The sequence below is a fragment of the Gigantopelta aegis genome, chromosome 3 (assembly GCF_016097555.1).
Source record: "Gigantopelta aegis isolate Gae_Host chromosome 3, Gae_host_genome, whole genome shotgun sequence".
Classification (NCBI taxonomy): Eukaryota; Metazoa; Mollusca; class Gastropoda; order Neomphalida; family Peltospiridae; genus Gigantopelta; species Gigantopelta aegis.
This window is the reverse complement of record NC_054701.1, coordinates 87,625,343-87,646,112: the sequence shown is the minus strand read 5'-3', so window position 1 is coordinate 87,646,112 and position 20,770 is coordinate 87,625,343. Positions and strand designations below refer to the sequence as shown.

General features: G+C 34.1%; 1 protein-coding gene across 1 annotated transcript in view; it reads left to right on the top strand.

Annotated features, from left to right (window-relative positions):
* The window catches only part of LOC121369261 (inosine-5'-monophosphate dehydrogenase 1-like), a 49,019-nt gene extending 28,932 nt beyond the window's left edge, over positions 1 to 20,087 (top strand). Inside the window, exons 4-16 of the mRNA XM_041494224.1 lie at positions 1,033 to 1,134; positions 1,936 to 2,010; positions 2,794 to 3,000; positions 3,922 to 4,009; positions 5,531 to 5,633; positions 6,716 to 6,812; positions 7,786 to 7,876; positions 9,660 to 9,755; positions 9,925 to 10,068; positions 11,195 to 11,339; positions 11,918 to 12,061; positions 13,259 to 13,342; positions 14,319 to 20,087. Coding sequence (XP_041350158.1) covers positions 1,033 to 1,134; positions 1,936 to 2,010; positions 2,794 to 3,000; positions 3,922 to 4,009; positions 5,531 to 5,633; positions 6,716 to 6,812; positions 7,786 to 7,876; positions 9,660 to 9,755; positions 9,925 to 10,068; positions 11,195 to 11,339; positions 11,918 to 12,061; positions 13,259 to 13,342; positions 14,319 to 14,340 — 1,398 coding nt within the window. The 3' untranslated portion in view covers positions 14,341 to 20,087. The remainder of the gene's footprint in view (positions 1 to 1,032; positions 1,135 to 1,935; positions 2,011 to 2,793; positions 3,001 to 3,921; positions 4,010 to 5,530; positions 5,634 to 6,715; positions 6,813 to 7,785; positions 7,877 to 9,659; positions 9,756 to 9,924; positions 10,069 to 11,194; positions 11,340 to 11,917; positions 12,062 to 13,258; positions 13,343 to 14,318) is intronic.
* Positions 20,088 to 20,770: the final 683 nt, after the last annotated feature.

Below are 20,770 nucleotides of genomic sequence, written 5' to 3'. Positions count from 1 at the left end.
CACCTTGTTTACTTTGTATGGGCTTCAGACCCCAAAAGTAACTGGATATATGCTGTGAACTATTCTAGACTAACATCTGCAAAGATGTAGGAAAATTTTCTTTTTACACTGCAATAAAACCTAATTTAAGTTTTAAAAAATTATCCTGGGACTTAATTAATTAAAGATGATTGTCAATTGTCATCAGCCATTGTAAATTCCATGTTGGCATTATGCAGATTACATAATAATAATTCCTTTGAGAAGATCTGTTTGCAGCCATTATTAACAGGTTTTAGATCTTTGCAGCCATTATTAACAGGTTTTAGATCTTTGCAGCCATTATTAACAGGTTTTAGATCTTTGCAGCCATTATTAACAGGTTTTCAACTAAGTTTTTTTAATGAATAAAATTATATACTGAATTTAAATGCTCTGAAATGACACTATTCTCTAGAAAATATTTCTATTGAATTTAATATTGATTAATTAAAATTCCAGTAGAAAATAGCAAAGTGACATCCACATCATCTGTACTGTAGCAAGGCATCTAATTGACAAGCAAGAAGTAATTTCCACTCGAAATACAATTGCTTTCTCACAATCAATTTTACATGTAGCTTTTCCTTCCGTCTTAAAACATTAGGCTGGTCGATATTAAATTAGAGAGCATTTGCTTCTAGATTAAAACGTCGACGAGAGATTGCTTAACCATTTCATAAAATTAATATTTGAGCCTTGCTACAGCTTTCCCATCTATAACTGTCCTTTACAAATATTATCTTGCCTTGCGTCCTGTGTCTTGATACTTAGCATATTTTTCTTCTTGTCTATTATCCTGCTCTGTTCTGTGTTCTGTTCTGTTCTGTTCTCATCATCTCTTCTTGCCTTGCCTTGCCTTGCCTTGCCTTGCCTTGCCTTCCATTTCCATCCCCATCCCCATCGCCATCGCCACCCTCACTCTCCTCCATTTACCTCTCTGCCCATCTCTTCTCATTTATTCTCCTCTCCTCCATCTGATATTTGGTGCTAATTGTCTTGTTTTAATTTCAGGACCTGACGTCTGCTCTCACTCGAAGAATCACACTGAAAGCTCCATTAGTGTCCTCCCCCATGGACACAGTCACAGAAGCACATATGGCCATCGCTATGGCAGTAAGTTGGCCTCAAAACGAAACATAAATGTTATCAAGTTTTGTTCATTTTGAAATCACATGTTCATACGGTATAAACAATAGCAAAATACTGTCTAATACTTACATTTATTTTAAACAAATTAAAGGGCTAGCTCTGGGTTCCTATTTTTGTTTGCTAAAAAATTGATGAACAAGAATTTATCCTATAACTTACCCATGATATCCATGTCGTAAATAATTTACTTTATTAACCTGGTTAATAATGGCATGCAAATTTGCAAGGTCTCGAGGTAATGTGTTGTCGTGGATGGGTTATTTGCTTACTAGCCATCAGGACCTGTGTACTTGAGCGTAACGTTTTTAATTTAGAAGTGTTATAGGATAAACAGAATTCGCTACTCGTGTTTTTTAATATGGAAAATATCAACCTCGTCTAGTTAATCGGTATTTGTCGAGGCCCTGCCGATAAACATAGACTCGGTAGATATTTTCCATATTAAAAAAATACTCATGACGAATTCTCTATATTAAAGAAGGAGTAAAATAACAATGTTTATAGAATTTGCAGCTGACCTTTGATACCCATTAAAGATGTATTCTTTGTGCTGGGCTGCTGTTAAACATTCATTCATTCGGAAACCACATCAGTGATGGCCTATAGTAGATTCTTAAATATTTTGATCATTTTAAAGTATTAATTAAATAATGGTAAAAAATTAACTCTGGTTATTTAATCTTGTTACATCAGATGTTCTTACAATTGACAATTTCCTAATTTATTTTGAATACTAATTTTTAAATTTCAATTTTGTTTATCTAGTTGTGTGGTGGTGTTGGCATTATTCATCACAACTGTACACCTGAATTCCAAGCCAACGAAGTGCGCAAAGTCAAAGTATGTGAATTTATTCCTTAATATGATTGTACTTTTCCATCTGTGATTTATATTGAATGTCTAGCCTGGAAAGAACAATATGATCATGCCTCATCTGGCCAATAGTTAAAATTTTTACAATACTTCAGGCCTCTGAAAATTGTGTTTCCAGCCAGTGCACCACAACTGGTACATCAAAGGCTGTGGTATGTGCTATCCTGTCTATGGGATAGTGCATATAAAGATACCTTACTGTCAATTGAAAAAGAATAGTCTATGAAGTGGCGACAGCGGGTTTCCTCCCTCAGTATGTGGTCCTTAACCATATGTTTGACGTCATATAACCGTAAATAAAATGTGTTGAGTGCATCGTTAAATAAAACATTTCTTTCCTATTCTTTTAATGTTGGATTCATTTTATGTTACAGTCCATTTTAATTAATATAGTTCAAGAAAATCAGTGACCATCTGTCTGGTGACATTATTCAATAATTGTGATGTATTCTGATAATTAATTCCTTTGCTTAGTTTCTGTTTTCCTGTGTTTTGTCTAGAATTATATAAAGTTTTCAATATGACCTTTATTTTACATCCAGCAGCCTTTTCTATCTGTTTACGAGTAGGTGTCATTTAAGATGCACAAACTACATGTACAGATAGACAGACACATTATTTTATTTGTTGATGTTTTCTCTTTAACACAACTGACAAAAACTGAATGTGTAACATAAATGTTATTTATATGTTAATACTTACCATTGATAAATTCCTGTGAATATTTTGCTATATTTTGTTATTTTACAGAAATACGAGCAGGGTTTTATTCTAGACCCAGTCATTATGTCACCCAACAATACTGTCAGTGATGTCTTGAGTGCCAAAAAAAAGTATGGTTTTTCCGGAATACCGATAACGGTGAAAGGTCACATGGGTGACAAGCTGGTTGGCTTGGTAACTCAGCGTGATGTTGATTTCCTCACAAAGGAAGAATATCATACACCAATATCGGAGGTTAGCACCTAGGATCTGTCTTGTATTGTGTTAGACTGAAAGCAATAATTATGTGAAAAAAATATTAAAACTTCATGATAAATCCAAAATAGGGTAAATCATTATGATTTGTTAAAGGCACTTATGTATAGATGAGTGGATGTGAAATGTTTTGTAGATTTTCTATAAATATACATGTATGTACTTTTTAACAATGTATGGTTGTGATGTGAATAAAAAAAAAATCGTTAATTTTTTTTTTTCATTTAAAGACACAACTTGAAGTTCATTTTATAAAGTGGGGAGCAATCTTTGCTTCTCAAATTTTAAGCTGGAAGCAAATGCTAGAAATTGAGGAGCATATCTGAAAATTAATATTCCTAATTAGAGTGAATAGTATAATTTTTAACAGCAATGCAGAAGACTTGAGACAAGCGTGGATAAAAAGTTATGCTTTATGTTATCACTCCTTTAAGGGGCAGGACGTAGCTCAGTGGTAAAGCACTCGCTTGATGCGCTGTCAGTTTAGGATTGATCCCTGTCGGTGGCCCCATTGGGCTATTTCTTGTTCCAGCCAGTGCTCCACAACTGATGTAACAAAGGGTGTGGTATGTACTTTCCTGTCTGGGATAGTGCATATAAAAGATCCCTTGCTGCTAATCGAAAAGAGTAGCTCATGAAGTGACAACAGCAGGTTTCCTCTCTCTATATCTGTGTGGTCTGACGCCATATAACCGTAATTAACATCTATGAGTATGTCGTTAAATAAAACATTTCCTTCCTTCCACTCCTTTAAATGAGGAATTCTGGATATATATGGAGATCCGAAAATTAGTTTGGTCCGGTGAGGGACATGTATTGCTTTAGCAGTAGTCTCAAAATGCTTGTTAAGCATAGCATCATTTTAATTACCTCTTGACTGTAAATGTGTTACGTTTGTAGGTGATGACAGCAGTCGAAGATCTGGTCGTGGCACATGCTGGCTGTAATCTCAAGGAAGCTAACCTCATCCTGCAGAAAAGCAAAAAGGGTACGCATTCTGCACAACCAATATAACAGTAATTCAAAACCTGTTTTCAAAAGGTTTACTGGTTATACAGTGAGATAGTGTAAGACTATACAGTCACAAAATAACAGTTTGATCAATTCCATTTTTTCAACCACGGTTACAATTAATAGGTACAGCTGATCGTCAGTTAAATAGATATTAATTTTGTCAAGGCCTAAAATAACAAAAAAAGTTGGGGTAGTGGGGTGGGAGGGGGTGAAATCGGGGCACAGTAGTACATGGTCTTCTCCAGCTAGCACTTGTTTGTAATATTCTGGTGTTAGTGTGAAACTGCATTGCACTGGTGAATGAGGGATCATTCTTTCCATTACCACATTAGCCAATTATACAAAGTAGCCATGTGGCTAATAAAATAGTCATTAAATTGACCACTTTTTAATAATTTTTAAAGAAATACTCCAAATACTAGGGTCTCCACGAGTACTTGAGTACTTGGGCACAGGTCGAGTCTAGCAAGACTCGAGTCCGTTCACGGGACTCGAATACCCATACAATGTGGAATAGAATGATCAACTATAATAAAATGTATAGTGTAGGCCAATAATTTCAGCAGTAGATAATCAACAATATAAGTTACACAATAATTATATGATCATGCACTAGTTCCTCTTTTAATTTGGTCCTCCGTCACAACACTGAACATATCCACTGGTTTCTGAATGCAGTACGATGGCATGATTTGGCATCCATGTTGAGTCCTGGAATTAGGATGCATAATACTATTTTACTTTATTCCTTAGTCTCATTGTTATCTAGTGTAAATGTCGGGTACTCGGGTCCGGGGCGAGTTTGACCCTCGAGTACTCGAGTCCAATATTTTGGACTTATGAATGCCCTACTACATACCTGTAAATTGGCTAAAGTTAAATTTGTTCCTTTGTATGACCTACCGGCCTCGGTGGCATCATGGTAGGCCATCGGTCTACAGGCTGGTAGGTACTGGGTTCGAATCCCAATCGAGGCATGGGATTTTTAATCCAGATACCAACTCCAAACCCTGAGTAAGTGCTCCGCAAGGCTCAATGGGTAGGTGTAAACAACTTGCACCAACCAGTGATCCATAACTTGTTCAACAAAGGCCATGGTTTGTGCTATCCTGCCTGTGGGAAGTGCAAATAAAAGATCCCTTGCTGCTAATCGGAAGAGTAGCCCATATAGTGGCAACAGCGGGTTTACTCTCAAAATCTGTGTGGTCTTTAACCATATGTCTGACACCATATAACCGTAAATAAAAATGTGTTGAGTGCGTCGTTAAATAAAACATTTCTTTCTTTGTATGACCTGGTAAATGAAAAGTTTTATTATACTGATCTGTCGGGGGTAATCTTGTTGATAACTACAAAAACGTAACCTTTGTGATTCTCACTGATACAGTTTTTACAAATGTAAGGAAAGAAATATTTGTTTAGCAACTCATTTTAAACCTAGACTATTTGGAGGTATTTGTTTAAATAGATTGTGGGAATGTATTATTTGTTTCAGGGAAACTTCCGATTGTGAATGACAATGGTGAGCTTGTGGCTCTGATTGCTCGCACAGACACAAAGAAGAACAGAGAATTCCCCTTGGCATCGAAAGACGAAAAGTAAATATTTCTGTTAATGTCCAGTTTTGACCTGTTACGCTTAAAAGTGCACCATCAGATATGCATGTTCCATATTTTTACATCTGTTTGTTTCCAAGGCTCTCCGTTGACGTGGGAAGGCAGTAAATGCCGCTCAAAGTGCATGATATGTTTTTGATAATCAGCTTGACAAGCAATTTTGCTTTCCATCTTATTTTTGACAGTATTCCAGACATATCAAGAATTCTTGATTTGTCTCAAGTTTCAAAATTGTTAAAACCTTACACTATAATCTGATTTTGAGATTAATTTCTAGAACTAATTCACAGTTGGTAGCATTTGCATCCATCTTGAAATCTGAGACACAGAGAACCAACTCCAAAAAGTGAATTTGGGTTATAACCACAAATTAATTATTTCACTAGTCTTTGTATAATTTGCTTGAGAATAATAAAAATAATTGTAATGTGCTGCTGGTTGACATAAACATTTACATGTGATCTAGATTGTAAAAAGATCTTCAAAAATACATAATAATGGTGCATCACAAGAAGACAAAAAATATATACTAAACAATGTCACTTAATAGATCATGCCCATTGTCATCTGCACATCAGAATATATATTGAGAATCATGTAGATCTCTAACTCCAATCTAATTCAGATACCTAATACCTCACAGTCTCTGTGATGGTGAGTAAGTTTTGGCATACTTCCATCAGAGAACTGTTCAAGCACGCCTGTTGTGGGTACAACTTCTGACTTCTTCAGAGAGTTCTATCCATGACAGGGACACAATATCTTGTCCTGGAGACCTTTTATTTTGATCAATCATTCAGTGTTATATCATCTGTGTTTTGATTGGTCTGGTAAAAGGTCACTAAGATACACGATAACACTGGCTTTAACAAAGTAAAACCTATAGCTATTTTCCAAGAAATTATCAATTATTACAGTAATTGTTTTTGCCAAATTAAAATAAAATCTGCCTAGTGTTTGTAAAATTCACAATTGGTGAAGTTAGACTTCTGAATTACAGCAGTACATTTGACTCTTTGTTTGATGAGTAAATGATATGTTAATTTATGTGAATATTTTTCCAGAAAACAGTTGGTTGTCGGAGCTGCTGTGAGTACTCACGACACTGACAAAGACCGTATAGAACAGCTGGTGCAGGCCGGGGTCGACTTCCTGGTTCTCGTAAGTAGCCCAAGAAATAAACAAAGTGTTCTAGTGTGTGGTACAGTGAAACACCACTAACCCAGACACCCACAGACCCAAGTATGGGTAGCTGGTTTAGAAAGATTCTCTTCTGGACTAATATTTAAAAAGGGACTGATAAAACATCCCCATTAGAGAAAATTTGTGTTCACTGAGGGTCCAATTTTGAGGGATTTCATCGTAATCAACACTCAAGATGTTTTGTGTAAAAAAAAAATTGGGGGTTTTAATATTAAAAGATTACTTTATTTTACATATTTTACAATTTTAGGCTTTAGGAGATATGAAAATTTGTTTTCCGGACTTAATTTTCAAAAGGCCCTGATATATTTATCTGAAATTTTGTGTATAATTTTATCATGTACTGTTACAGGTTAAGTTTAACTTTCATGGTAATTTACCTATTTTTGATGGAGTTATGGCCCTTGAATTTAGGGGATATGAAAATTAGTTTTCTGTGCTTTGTTTGAAATGCCTGAAGATATTGAGATGACATTTTGTATATAGCTTTATCACATACTGTTACAGACTAAGTTTAATTTTCATGGTGATTTACCCACTTGAATTTACAATATATGAAAAATTGTTGGCCCTGGTAGGGGACACGTATTGCTTTAGCCGTACTCTCATAATGCTTGTTTACATTTGATATTTACAGAAATACATAGATATTAGAATGTACCAGGGCTAGCTCTGGGTGAGCAAAACATTTCGCCAGATTGTCTCTAAAATTAAAAAATGGCAGAAATCAATAGATATTTACTGTAAAATGTCAATTATTACCTGAAATTATTTCGCCAAATTAAAATAAAATTTGCCAACTGCTTCTAAAATTCACAGTTGGCGAATTTGGCGAATGCCAAAGCTAGCCCTGTTGTACATATTGGGAAATAAGAGGGTGCATGCTGAATTGTGTTTACTGTCACCATTTATATATTTTTTGTGTTTTTAGGATTCTTCCCAGGGTAACTCAGTATTCCAGATCAACTTGATTCGCTATATTAAACAGAAATATCCAGATTTGCAGGTCATTGGTGGAAATGGTGAGCTTCAACAGTGGTTCATTTTTTTTCAGCTTGTTTTATGTTTAAATATGTCATATTTCTTTTTTCATTAACGGTGTTCTTAGCTCTTAGTCATATAGGTTTGTTTAACACAAGGAACAGTAACCCCTTTGGCTTCCATAGCAAAAATATATCAGTTATGGACTGAATTAATTGTTTTCTTTATTTAAAAAACCAAAACTTTTTGTTAGTTTTAAAATCAGTTGTACTCCAGAATATATGTTTTATCACCTATGTGTCTAGACACTGATAATTGACACCATTGTAAATCTCATGTTTTATTATATAAAGACAAATTTTAACAAACGCCCCTTCCCTCCCACATAATTTTTTATAATTTACAATAGATCTAATTTGAATAAATACAAGTACATGTTAAGTATTACTCTTTCAAATTCTAGTTTACATTAATAAGATGTTTTTAAAAATGTTAATTTTTGTAAAACATCACAAAAAATTTCAAAGTCAAAGCCATAGCATCAAGTAAAATTTTAGAAATAATGTCCATGAACATTTATTATTAAAAATATTCCAAATATAACGTATATAGACATTAGTGAACATGTGGTAATGTACTAAAATATACTGTATCCACCTAGAATACATATCAATCAATTGTGAGCCGACTGTTACCATGGCAGCCAATACTAGTGTCACTTTATTGATTATGTACACGGATTGTCGTAATAGCTGATTGCTTATTCGTTTGACTCTGGTTATAGGATTTGCATCTCAATAAAACTAAGCTGATTAGAAACTTGCTAGACCGTAAGGTAGATCAATTCTGGGTATTTTGGGGCATTCATGATCCAGTAAAGTATCTTATAGATCTATAAATGAATTTTATTACATATATGATATAAAGACTTCAAGAATTGGTCACATTGGGGTGTGGGGTTGGCATTGTTTAGTTCAGGTGGTATGGCACTCTCCTTTAGTGCCTGGGCTGTTGGATCAAAGTATCTTATAGATTTATAAATTAATTTCATTACATATAAGGAATTGATCCCATTAGGGGGAGGGGTTTGGGGGAGGGTCATTGTTTAACTCAGGGTATAGGGCACAGGGCACTCTCCTTTAGTACTTGGGTTGTTTGATCAAACTTCCTTGGCAGACCCATTGAGGTTTTTCCTATTCCTACCAGTGCACCACAATTGGTATATTGAATGGTATGTGCTTTCCTGTCTATGGAAAAATGTAGCAGGTTTCTTCTGAAGACTGTGTTGGAATTCCCAAATGTTTGACATCCAATAGCTGAAAAAAATCAATGTGCTCTAGTGGCGTCGTTAAATAAAACAAACTTTACTTTCCAATAGCTAATGATTAATTAATTGGTGTGCTCTGGTGGTGTCGTTAAACAAAACACACATAAAACTTGATCACATGAAGAAGGGGTGGGGGGTGGGGTGCAGGAGGCACTATAATTATTACTTTATACTTGGTTGCTCTGCTACATATTTTTTGTTCTATGCATTCAATTTCTGGTTTTTTAGGATGGTGGGTATATTAAAAACATGCCACCCACCCAACCTGTAATGGATAGCCCTGTGATTTTATAATCAGCCAATAGAAAATGAGGAAGAGGAGATAACAAACTTGATCATGTATTGCTTAATGGTAGAATGTTTTCTCTGGTGCAAAAGCTTGTAACATTAATCTTACTATGTGAAAGTATATGGTATGTACTGCCTTGTCTATGTGCAAAGTGATTATAGTAAAAAATTATTTGTTGTACATTTCCTATCACATATTGCTGTTTTAGTTGTGACAGCCGCACAGGCGAAGAATTTGATTGATGCTGGTATTGATGGCTTGCGTGTCGGCATGGGCAGTGGTTCCATCTGCATCACTCAGGAAGGTAGAAATCTTTTATTTATTTAGTTGTTAGTTAGTTAAATATTCCTGCCATTTTTCCTTTCTCCTTTAATTTCCATCTCATTTCATGTAGTCACAATATTTCTGAAGAAGACCAAGTTCACAAAAATGTATTTGTTTCGTTTAAAATGTTAACATCCAATTTCTTCCAGTGATGGCCGTTGGACGGCCCCAGGGTACAGCGGTGTACAAAGTTGCCGAATATGCCCGACGTTTTGGTATTCCTGTGATAGCTGATGGTGGTATCACGTCAGTAGGACATATCATCAAGGCATTGTCACTTGGTGCTTCTACTGGTGAGTTTTACTTTACCGTATAGTTAACGTTCAACTGCAGGTTCTTAAACAGTAAATACTGGTACTGTTCTTATAGAGCATATATCTAAAGCAATTAAAAGATTGATAATAAAAAATGTCATTTGCTGAAAACGGATATCAAACAAGTATTTGTTTTAAAGGGACAGACCCTAGTTTCAACCGTGAAAATTAACACAAAGTTTAGTTAAAACTACAAACTTGTAACACATTTGCTTAAAGTTACAATTGAGTGAAACATGAGTCTGTTACTTTGAAATGATGACAAACCCTCTAAAAATAGACTAAAACTAGACTCCATAACTGTTACTTCTCAGACACATGTGTTTTTAAAAATATGAAAAATGCATTTTGTGATGATAAAAACATTAGGATGACCAAAAACTTTGAATGTACGAAAATGGATAATCTAAACAATAAATTTTAAGTAAATTATGATTTCAGTTATCAAAAACGGCTTGAATAGTAAAAAAATATACCTTAGTGTTTAAAAACTAGGGTATGTCCCTTTAAGTTAATTTTATTACTGTTAGAAGGAAAACACAATAGTATTTGAATAAAGGAAAATTAGATAAGTGTTGTTGTCTAGTGGTGTCATTAAATAAAACAAACTTTTAGATAAGTGTTGTATGAAAGTTTCTTTAAAACCTATTACGGTGATAATCAAAGGTTTGTATATTTTGGCAGGTGATGAATAACGGCAAAGTTATAATTCAAATAATATTATATGGTGAGAACCACTATAAATTTATGCTCTTTTATTGTCCTATCATTTTAACATCGACCTAACATTGTCACAGAAATACATGAAGAACTGCACTGATAATGTTTCATTATGTGCTGTAAGATTTAATATATACTTACAACAGAAAATTTTAACAAAAGTTAGCATTTATTTGTGGATCATCTTCTATACATTAAAATACCTGCAGTGGGAATTTTCTGACCTAGATGCACATCACATTTGTGAAGCATATTACATGAGAGCTCCTGTAGATAAATTTGAAACTATGTAAGATCATTTGTTGGTTTCCCAGTAGATATGTAATATATGATCTGGAAAAGGAAACATTTTAATAAAGTCTTTGTGACTATGCTTTCTCTCCAGTGATGATGGGTTCCATGCTGGCTGGTACCAGTGAGGCCCCGGGTGAATACTTCTTCGCTGACGGCGTCCGTCTGAAGAAATACCGCGGGATGGGCTCGCTGGATGCTATGGAGAGCAACAAGGGAAGCCAGTGCAGATATTTTAGGTAGATTTTAATACTCCGATACTGGCCTCGGTGGCATAGTGGTTACGCCATCGGACTACAGGCTGGTAGGTACAGGTTTCGCAGTCCCTTAACGGCTCCAACCCAGAGCGAGTTCTTAAGGGCTCAATGGGTAGGTGTAAGGCCATTACACCCTCTTCTCTCTAATTAACCACTAACCAACTAACAATTAACCCACTGTCCTGAACAAACAACCCAGATAGCTGAGGTGTGTGCCCAGGACAACGTGCTTGAACCTTATTTGGATGTAAGCACAAGAATAAGTTTAAATGAAAAATACTCCCATAAACATCTCTACACTTTTAGGTGTATTTTGCCAATTCACTGGATAAAACTGAAGTTAATTCTGGTTGTTATTTAATTTTGGTGATACCTGCTAATGCTGTTCCTCATAATGGTGATGGGGTGGCAAAATTCTCCTGGTTTCCTTGAATTCTTCTTTTCTCTAACCACATTCGTCAAACCTTTTAGGTTGCTCAAGCTTACTGATAATGCGTATTTAAACAAAACCTTGGCAATGTCTACTTAAAACTGCAATATAATGAATGGTTTGTTTCCAGTGAGAGTGATAAAATCAAGGTGGCTCAAGGTGTCTCTGGTTCGATTGTTGACAAAGGCTCCATACAGAAGTTTGTTCCGTACCTGATTGCGGGAATCAAACATGGCTGTCAAGACATCGGTGCCAAGAGTATGTCCTTACTCAGGTAAGTGCTTCATTCTTTCGCAGGCACTAATCTAGCTGGTGAAATCGGCACTTTTTTCACATAGTTGTCCTGTTCCACACAAAATGTTCTAGTCTTTTTTTTTACTGCAGTGTTACAAGATATAGAACTGAAATTTTATGTAGAGGTTTAGTGTGTAGTTACAGAACACGTTTGACATTTTGGGCATTTGTCCATTTTTGTCAGAAGTATGGCCTGTGAATTTAGGAAATATAAAAAACAACAACTTTGGATTCTGTAGGTGACATTTATTGCATCAGCAGTGCTCCGATTGCTTGTTTAATACTACATTAGTGCCTCTTTCAGCCAGAGCTGAAATCAGTTTGAATAATTTAACACAAGATATGACATCATGAGATATATAGAGATTATTATACGAGCTTGTGTGTCGTGTCAGGATTCATGTATTACCCTCGCTCTCGCTCGGGTAATACAATAATCCTGACACTCGTTTCGTAAAATCAGGACGATTCACATGTGAGAGTAATAATTTGTTTATTATCCACATTATCCAAAACATTATTTTCATGAATAACAAGCTAGGATCATGTTAAAATGTTTCAAACGTAACTAAAAAGAGAGGACGAAACAATGTCATTTTCAGAAATGACGTCATTGTGATAAGCATTTACACTAGGGTCTGAAAGCCGCATTAATTTATGACGCTGCTTCCCACAATGACATCATTCGATGTGCGCATAAAATCATTATGACACATATGGGTCATATTGGATATATTTCCCTGAATATCTTGAACCATGTGGATAATAAACAGTGTATAACTATCTGAAATATCCAACTTTCTCTTCTAGAATTACAAATCAGCTATTTGATTCTGGTATTCTGAACTCGCTGCCTCAGTAATGACTTTTGAATATTTTTAAAAGAAACTGTGAAATGCTCTTTTTATGGGATATTCTGTGGCAAAAAGTGTCACTGTATATATTTTACTGTTGGTCTGTTATAACAAATGCACATTTTGTAGATGATAATGAGAATGTAAGTATGAAATAATGATAATTAACACCAGTGATTATTATTTGACATTTATAAGTAAAAGAAAATGTATTGATCAGAGCACAAAAGTGTCCATTTTTTTTTGTACTTGTGTTTTAACTAATGTTCTTCATCTGTTAAAATAATGAATATATGTTCTAATCAGTAGTTTGTTTTAATCAGATCCATGATGTATTCTGGTGAACTGAAATTTGAGAAGAGGACCACATCCGCACAGATTGAAGGTGGCGTTCACAGTTTGCACGGGTTCGTATATTATAGAATACATGTGTATTTATAAATCTACTGTCAAGTTGTCAGTTAGAGAATGTTGTGCACAATTAGTCAGTAGAAACACAAACCACTAATAGTGCATGATGTACCCCAGCCTGTGATTCACATGTTTAAAAATACTAATGATACAAAATGATTAAACAATTAGCACTTAAGAAAATATTCTTAATGTTATTTGAAATATAATGAAAATAAATTGATGACAAAATAGGTATTAATTATGGCTGGGGATAAAATGAGTTGGTCTTCATTTTCTTTCATTTTAACTTGATTTTTGAACTTATCCAATTACGGTTCAAACATGCTGACCTGGGCACTCTTATGGGCTGTCTGTGTAGGCAGCAGGTTAGAGGTTAAATTAAAGAGAGTGAACTGGTGTTGTGGGCTTACACCTCAAAGAGCTATTAAAAGTCTCTGCTTGGGAGACAGTACTGGGATGTGAACCCAGTACCTTCCAGACTGATGGCTTAACCACTACACCACTGAAGCTGGTTCAGTCTGATTTTTATAAATTGAGCAGGTGACAACAGGTGTTTTTTTTAAAGGTGAGCAGTATTTTATTGATATACATTATTTTTTAGATCCAGTTACAGTGCAGAAAATTTGGCACGCATGATTTTATCATTCATCTGTCAGTTGCGCAAAACCAGTATAAACATAAACAACAGGCAGTTCGTGCAAAAGCTGTAATTGTTTGTCAGAAAATCTAAAAAGACGTGTTGGCTAATTTGATCACTGTTTTTGGAAGATAATAATAGATAATTACCGTGGCCCATTAACATTTTCATTTTCAGTTGTATCTGAACTACAGAAGAAAGTTGTTCGTGTAAACACTAAATTCAAATTTTATGCACAGAGTTATAATCGAGGACTATTTGTGAAATAACATTAGTGAAAAGTGAAGTGTTATGAACACTAACTATTTCAGGTGTTATGTTTCTTTCTCCAGGTACGAGAAGAGGCTCTATTGACAGTTAGCCGAGGCAGGTCAGTTTTTGCCAGTTGTCAAACACAAGTACACAGACATGCCAACATCCTGATCAAGAGTTATCTGCCCTCAGATTCACAGTGTTACATTAGACTGGTGGCTCAGTATCTGACACTTTATCGTATACCTGGTTCACAAGTATTTCTGTTTTTGATTAAAAATTCAATCTCAGAATGTAGAATGCAAATCTATTATTCTTTTCCATACCAATGTATTAACAGTTGTCTGATGATGCACATTTCTAAAGATAATACTGTCCGAATATTTGTTTCAATAAAACAACTTGTGAATTATAGAAATTGACTTCAATAATCTGTCATTTCCTCAGCCACCATCTTTGGAATCTGTGGCCACACTGGGTCAAAAGATGCTTGTGTACCTGCCTATGGAGAAAAATCTTATGTTCATTTACTTCCATTAATAACACAAATGTTTATCTTACATCCATTTTTCCCCCACTAATGCCTACAAGTCACCATGATTTTTTGCAACATAAGTCATCCCTCATAATATATTGCTTTCCTGTGATGTAACTTTCATTTTGCACGGGGGAGGGGGGAGAGAAAAACATCGCTAAAAATATCAAAGATTTATCTATTGGTAGAAAATTGGGACAGTTTTCACAGCTAATAAAGACATTTTTTTTTACAAATTATGTCACATTTGGCAATACTGATTTACTGAACTGAAATATTCACAAAATTGTTTTATTTTCAATCTTTTTTCACCCGTAACTTTATGTAAATGCTTACAATAGTGTACAAAAAGAAGTCTTCCACCATGTTGAAAATGGACTGGTACCTATAACTACTGTAAGACCTACTGTAAACTGTCTTTCACAGTAAGTGAAAACTAAAGACTGCAGGACAATCGGTAACCTTCGGACAACGTATTAACACAAACTACATGAAACAAATCGTGAGTGGTTGTGATTTGAAATAATCTACTGTCATTGGTAAACCAAAAATGTTTTTCTAAAGGATTCTCTCACTTGTTACTTTTCTTTCATTATTTGAAATGTGGATTATTAATGTGTATGGTAATTTTGCATTCCGTGTGAGTATTGACGGTTTTCAGTCATCCAGTTCATGTTGTTTTTGTCACTGAAAGCACTTTTTTGCTTTAGTGATTGTGTCATGTACAATGTCAAAACTGAAAACTAAAACTAAACTGTGGATCTATGACAACTATATGTCTATGAATAATATAAACAATCTGAAACTGTGAAGGTAATCAGCCCTTAGTTCAGCCAGCAAACGTTTCGCTAACATTCATAAACTATTTGATTGGTTCATGACGTGGCCATTTGGTTTACTGTGAAGGGCATAAACCAGTTTAGTGGATGTTTTTCTGTTCAGTCTAGCTGAACTCGGCCCAGGTTTGAGAGTAATAGTGGCTGAATGTTTGGCTTGGTCGGGAGATGGCTTCCAGGACCAAAGATTCACTGTCCAAGCCAGCATATGTTTAAACTGATATGATCACACAGTCCCATTCATTAACAACAGCCGGGGCAAACATTTGCCTAATAGAAATCTTTGTATACACACACATTTTGTCAATCCCCCTTGAATCCAGTTGTAGATACAAATGCTAGTGCTAAATCATATCATGTTTTTGAATAAAATGCACAAAATACATTTGAGTTGTTTTATGTCTTATATATTTCTTGCATACATGTAGTTATTGTTTTTAGGATGTCAAGGAAGCATTGGAGTTGTTATGATATAAGATTTCATTTTAACGAAAGTTCATGGGTAATGAGCATTTTGAAATTTGAGTTCAGGAACATGTGGTATAAGCTCTTGGATATTATGAGTGAATTATAAATGTGAAATATCAATCTTGGTATGTTGGATATTGTTTTAAAGAATGGAGAATATTGATGTTTTTGTAGTGAAACTTATCAACTGTAGATGATGTAAAATATTTGTTACTCAGCATTTATTTTATAAGCAAATGCATGTATATTTAATTATATATATATATATATAGTTTTTATTAACTTTGTAATTCTTTTGGTATTGAACTTGTCTCGTGAAAATGTATTTTACACTTGATAGTGTGTCTATACTCCATCCAAGCCTAAGCAAAAACATTTTTTTTTTCTGGCACACTTTTATTTTGTTTCAATGTTGGAGAAAAACTTATACGGTTTTGATTACTATCCCTAACTTGTGTTTGATCATGATTGGTTACTTTACTTGATCTAGTCATTTTTTGCTTTCAGAATTGTCACATTATGTGCATTTTGGAAAGTTTTTACGGGTTTATCTGTGACCAACTGGACAGCTCTTATGTTTTAAAATAAAATGTGGTTTATTTTTTAAGCCAGTCTATAACAAAATTGCTTTTTATTTCACAACTCATACCCACCATTTTACTTCTTTCTTTGTTTGTGTTTGCAGTAATATGGTTTCAAATTGGTTGTTTGTATATGTTATTATTGATTATTTGGTGAAGTAATAGTTTCAACTTAGCAATAATGGTGCAATACAGATATTTTCCAACCATTCCGCAAAGCTGATGGCTTCACATTTTCATTTATCCTGAGTGAAATGGTTTTCATTCACTAACACTTTTGTGTACTGGTTAATTGATTTTTCTTGATAACTATTTTGTCTTCCTATGTCTGTCTCTTCACCATAAGGTATCAGAATTTTGTTTTGTCAATCTAGAAATTATTTGATAATATTCCTATTCTGTTGCTCAATATATATTCTTATTTTAAACTAATGCTCAGCTTGTGTCTTCTGTTATTAAAATTAACCAATGTTGTTTTTTTCACTGTTGATTATCATGCACTGGTTTGTCATTTATAGAATTTTCTCATTTATCACATTGTTCAGCATGATTCATTAAAACAGATTGTTTCATATTGTAATAATAATTATGGAGTAATGTTTGGTCGTTGATTAGTTTTGCTGCAGTGAAAATAAATTGTGCTTGTTTAGGGTTTAAGCTGGACACCAAAAGTAATAGCAATTTTGCAAATTTGATCAGAAAATTTGCAGCGGAATTCATGTAACATTTAGCTAAACAAAATTATTTTTTAAATGGCTTTACACATAAGAATGGCACATAGTTTTTGAGTTAGCTTTTTTGGTGAATTGATGATGACATGTTCACCAAACTCAACTTAAAGTTGCATTTGGCAATTTAGCAAATGACAGCTTGAAAATTGCTTATTATTTAATAATAATAACAATTTTGATTAGTACTTACAAATAACAGTCTTGCCTGCGGTTTCAAAATAAGCTTCTCACTAAGCTTTGATATGTTTACTTTTTTTCATTGTATACAATAAATGAATCAATGTATCTAGAATGAAATAATTCATTTATTTTATCACAATCTATGAAAATCATTACATAAAATTGTTATATATCTCAGTATTGTTAATATTGACAAATTGTTAAGAAACGAGTGAATGAATGTAAAATAACACTTCGGCTATTGGGTGTCAACCTAAACTAAAGTAATGTTAAGAAACAAATGATCAGGGTTCTTTTAACATTTCTCAAGAATTGATCAAAACGGCCTTCATTTGTTATAAATAATGTTATCCATTTTATGTCGTGACTCAAGTCATCAGAACAAAATTAAAATTAATGGAAAGTTCAGAAAAATCTACAATCTATAGATTTTTGTATTTACAAAGAAGAGATGGTCAGTTGATTTTGACATGAGAGATTTTGAAATGAATTTATTTTTCTCCTGTAGAATTAGATAAATTTGACCTAGAAGTTTTGAAAATAAATTTAAGAGAATTATGTACATGTATTAGTAGTTTAAATGTTGCATTTATGAAATTAATATATTGCCAAAAATGTATCTTGGCATATACACATATTAAATGTATTATTACGAGTAGGAATAACTCCTCATTAATAAATTGCTAATTAAAATAGAAATAGATTAATTGTTCAATATTTTGTAGTACTGGATGTTCCTTTGTCTCTGCTATGTATTTTGAAGTTTATAATTTTGGGGTTTTGAAGCTTTATGAAATATGGATCGAATTGTTTGTGAAAATACATACTTTTACTTTGACATTTTGTTATTGCATTTTTATTTTACTTAATTTTTATGTATGTACATATATCTTGAATTGATATTGTTTTGGGAGGTAAATCTCGCATACCCTATGTATAAATATACATTTAAATTTCTATTCTCTGAGAATTAACTTGTTGAGATAGAAACTTGCAACTTGATCAGTTACTGCCATATTACATGATTTTAGTTTCCTGTTTTTGTTTATTTTCTTTCTTTTGTTAGCATGTCTTGCTTGTTGATTACTTAAAAATGATGAATCAGATAAATATTATCATGATCTTTTGGTGTAAAAAATAAAAAAGGTGTTATTTTATGTTTTAAAATATTTACATTTTCAAAGCAAATGTGGTTTATTTATCTCATAGATTTTAAATTTAATGACAATTTTGATTGACCAGAAAAAAAAGATATATAAAAAATGTAGATTGTAAAATGATATTGTAGCGTATAAATTGGTGTACGTCAGGCCATAGGATTTTAAATTTCATGGGAAACACTTTTTTGGTTCCGTGCCTTGTGATCATGGGAAGCCATCGGAAACTTTATTTCATTTTGTTGAATAGTCATACTCGATATAATAATCAGCGGAAACAAAATTTCTGTTCTGTGATTTTACTGACATATAGTACCGTAAACAATTGTGTTTTGTGAAATCCGAGGGCCTAGTATGTGTCGTGAAGTTAAAGGTATTTTGACAGTAGAAACTGTTGAATTGTTTTAGGTACTTGTTGAGGTTGTTATTGTTAACATGGTGTATTTATCTTATTGTTATGCCATGGTGTATTATTTGTGCCTTCCTTTATGATTATAATGATGATGATGATAAGCAGGGCCAGCTCTGGGTAATCAAAACATTTTGCCAAATCATCTTAAAAACGCAAAATCTATAGCTATTTTCCAACAAAATATTAAGTATTACACATATTTTTTTTGCCAAATTAAAATAAAATTGGCGAGTGCCAGAGCTAGCCCTGCTAAGATATGATAAACTGTATTGCCACGGCATTTGATTCCGATTTCCAAGGCATATCAAATTAATTTCACCTCTTGATCTCGTAATTAATAAGCTTTACCATTAGTATTTTTGCTTACATAAACAAAACACGTAACATAAGTAATCATAGATAGACATACACCTACCTAAGCTTGATACAAAGTGTTAATGAAATTAAGATTCATTTGTGTGGCAACTTGTTTACAACTGTTTAATATCTATTGATGTGTGAAAACAAATAATAAATGTATGCTTCGATGTAAAATGAAAATGGTAATTTGTTTTTAATTATATAATGGCTGATACATTACAAAGCCTCTGTTTGTTTATTTATTGATAAATCAACTTATTATTCCTGGCACACACACCTCAGCTATCTGGGCTGCAGGTCCATGGCTTGGTGGTTAGTGAGCGATACATTACAAAGCCTCTGTTTGTTTATTGATTGGTTATATCAACTTATTATTCCTGGCACACACACCTCAGCTATCTGGGCTGCAGGTCCATGGCTTGGTGGTTAGTGGGAGATACATTACAAAGCGTCTGTTTGTTTATTGATTGGTTATATCAACTTATTATTCCTGGCACACACACCTCAGCTATCTGGGCTGCAGGTCCATGGGTTGGTGGTTAGTGAGAGATACATTACAAAGCATCTGTTTGTTTATTTATTGATTATATCAACTTATTATTCCTGGCACACACACCTCAGCTATCTGGGCTGCAGGTCCATGGGTTGGTGGTTAGTGAGAGATACATTACAAAGCGTCTGTTTGTTTATTTATTGATTATATCAACTTATTATTCCTGGCACACACACCTCAGCTATCTGGGCTGCAGGTCCATGGGTTGGTGGTTAGTGAGAGATACATTACAAAGCGTCTGTTTGTTTATTTATTGATTATATCAACTTATTATTCCTGGCACACACACCTCAGCTATCTGGGCTGCAGGTCCATGGCTTGGTGGTTAGTGAGAGATACATTACAAAGCGTCTGTTTGTTTATTGATTGGTTATATCAACTTATTATTCCTGGCACACACACCTCAGCTATCTGGGCTGCAGGTCCATGGGTTGGTGGTTAGTGAGAGATACATTACAAAGCGTCTGTTTGTTTATTTATTGATTATATCAACTTATTATTCCTGGCACACACACCTCAGCTATCTGGGCTGCAGGTCCATGGCTTGGTGGTTAGTGAGAGATACATTACAAAGCGTCTGTTTGTTTATTTATTGATTATATCAACTTATTATTCCTGGCACACACACCTCAGCTATCTGGGCTGCAGGTCCATGGCTTGGTGGTTAGTGAGAGATACATTACAAAGCGTCTGTTTGTTTATTGATTGGTTATATCAAC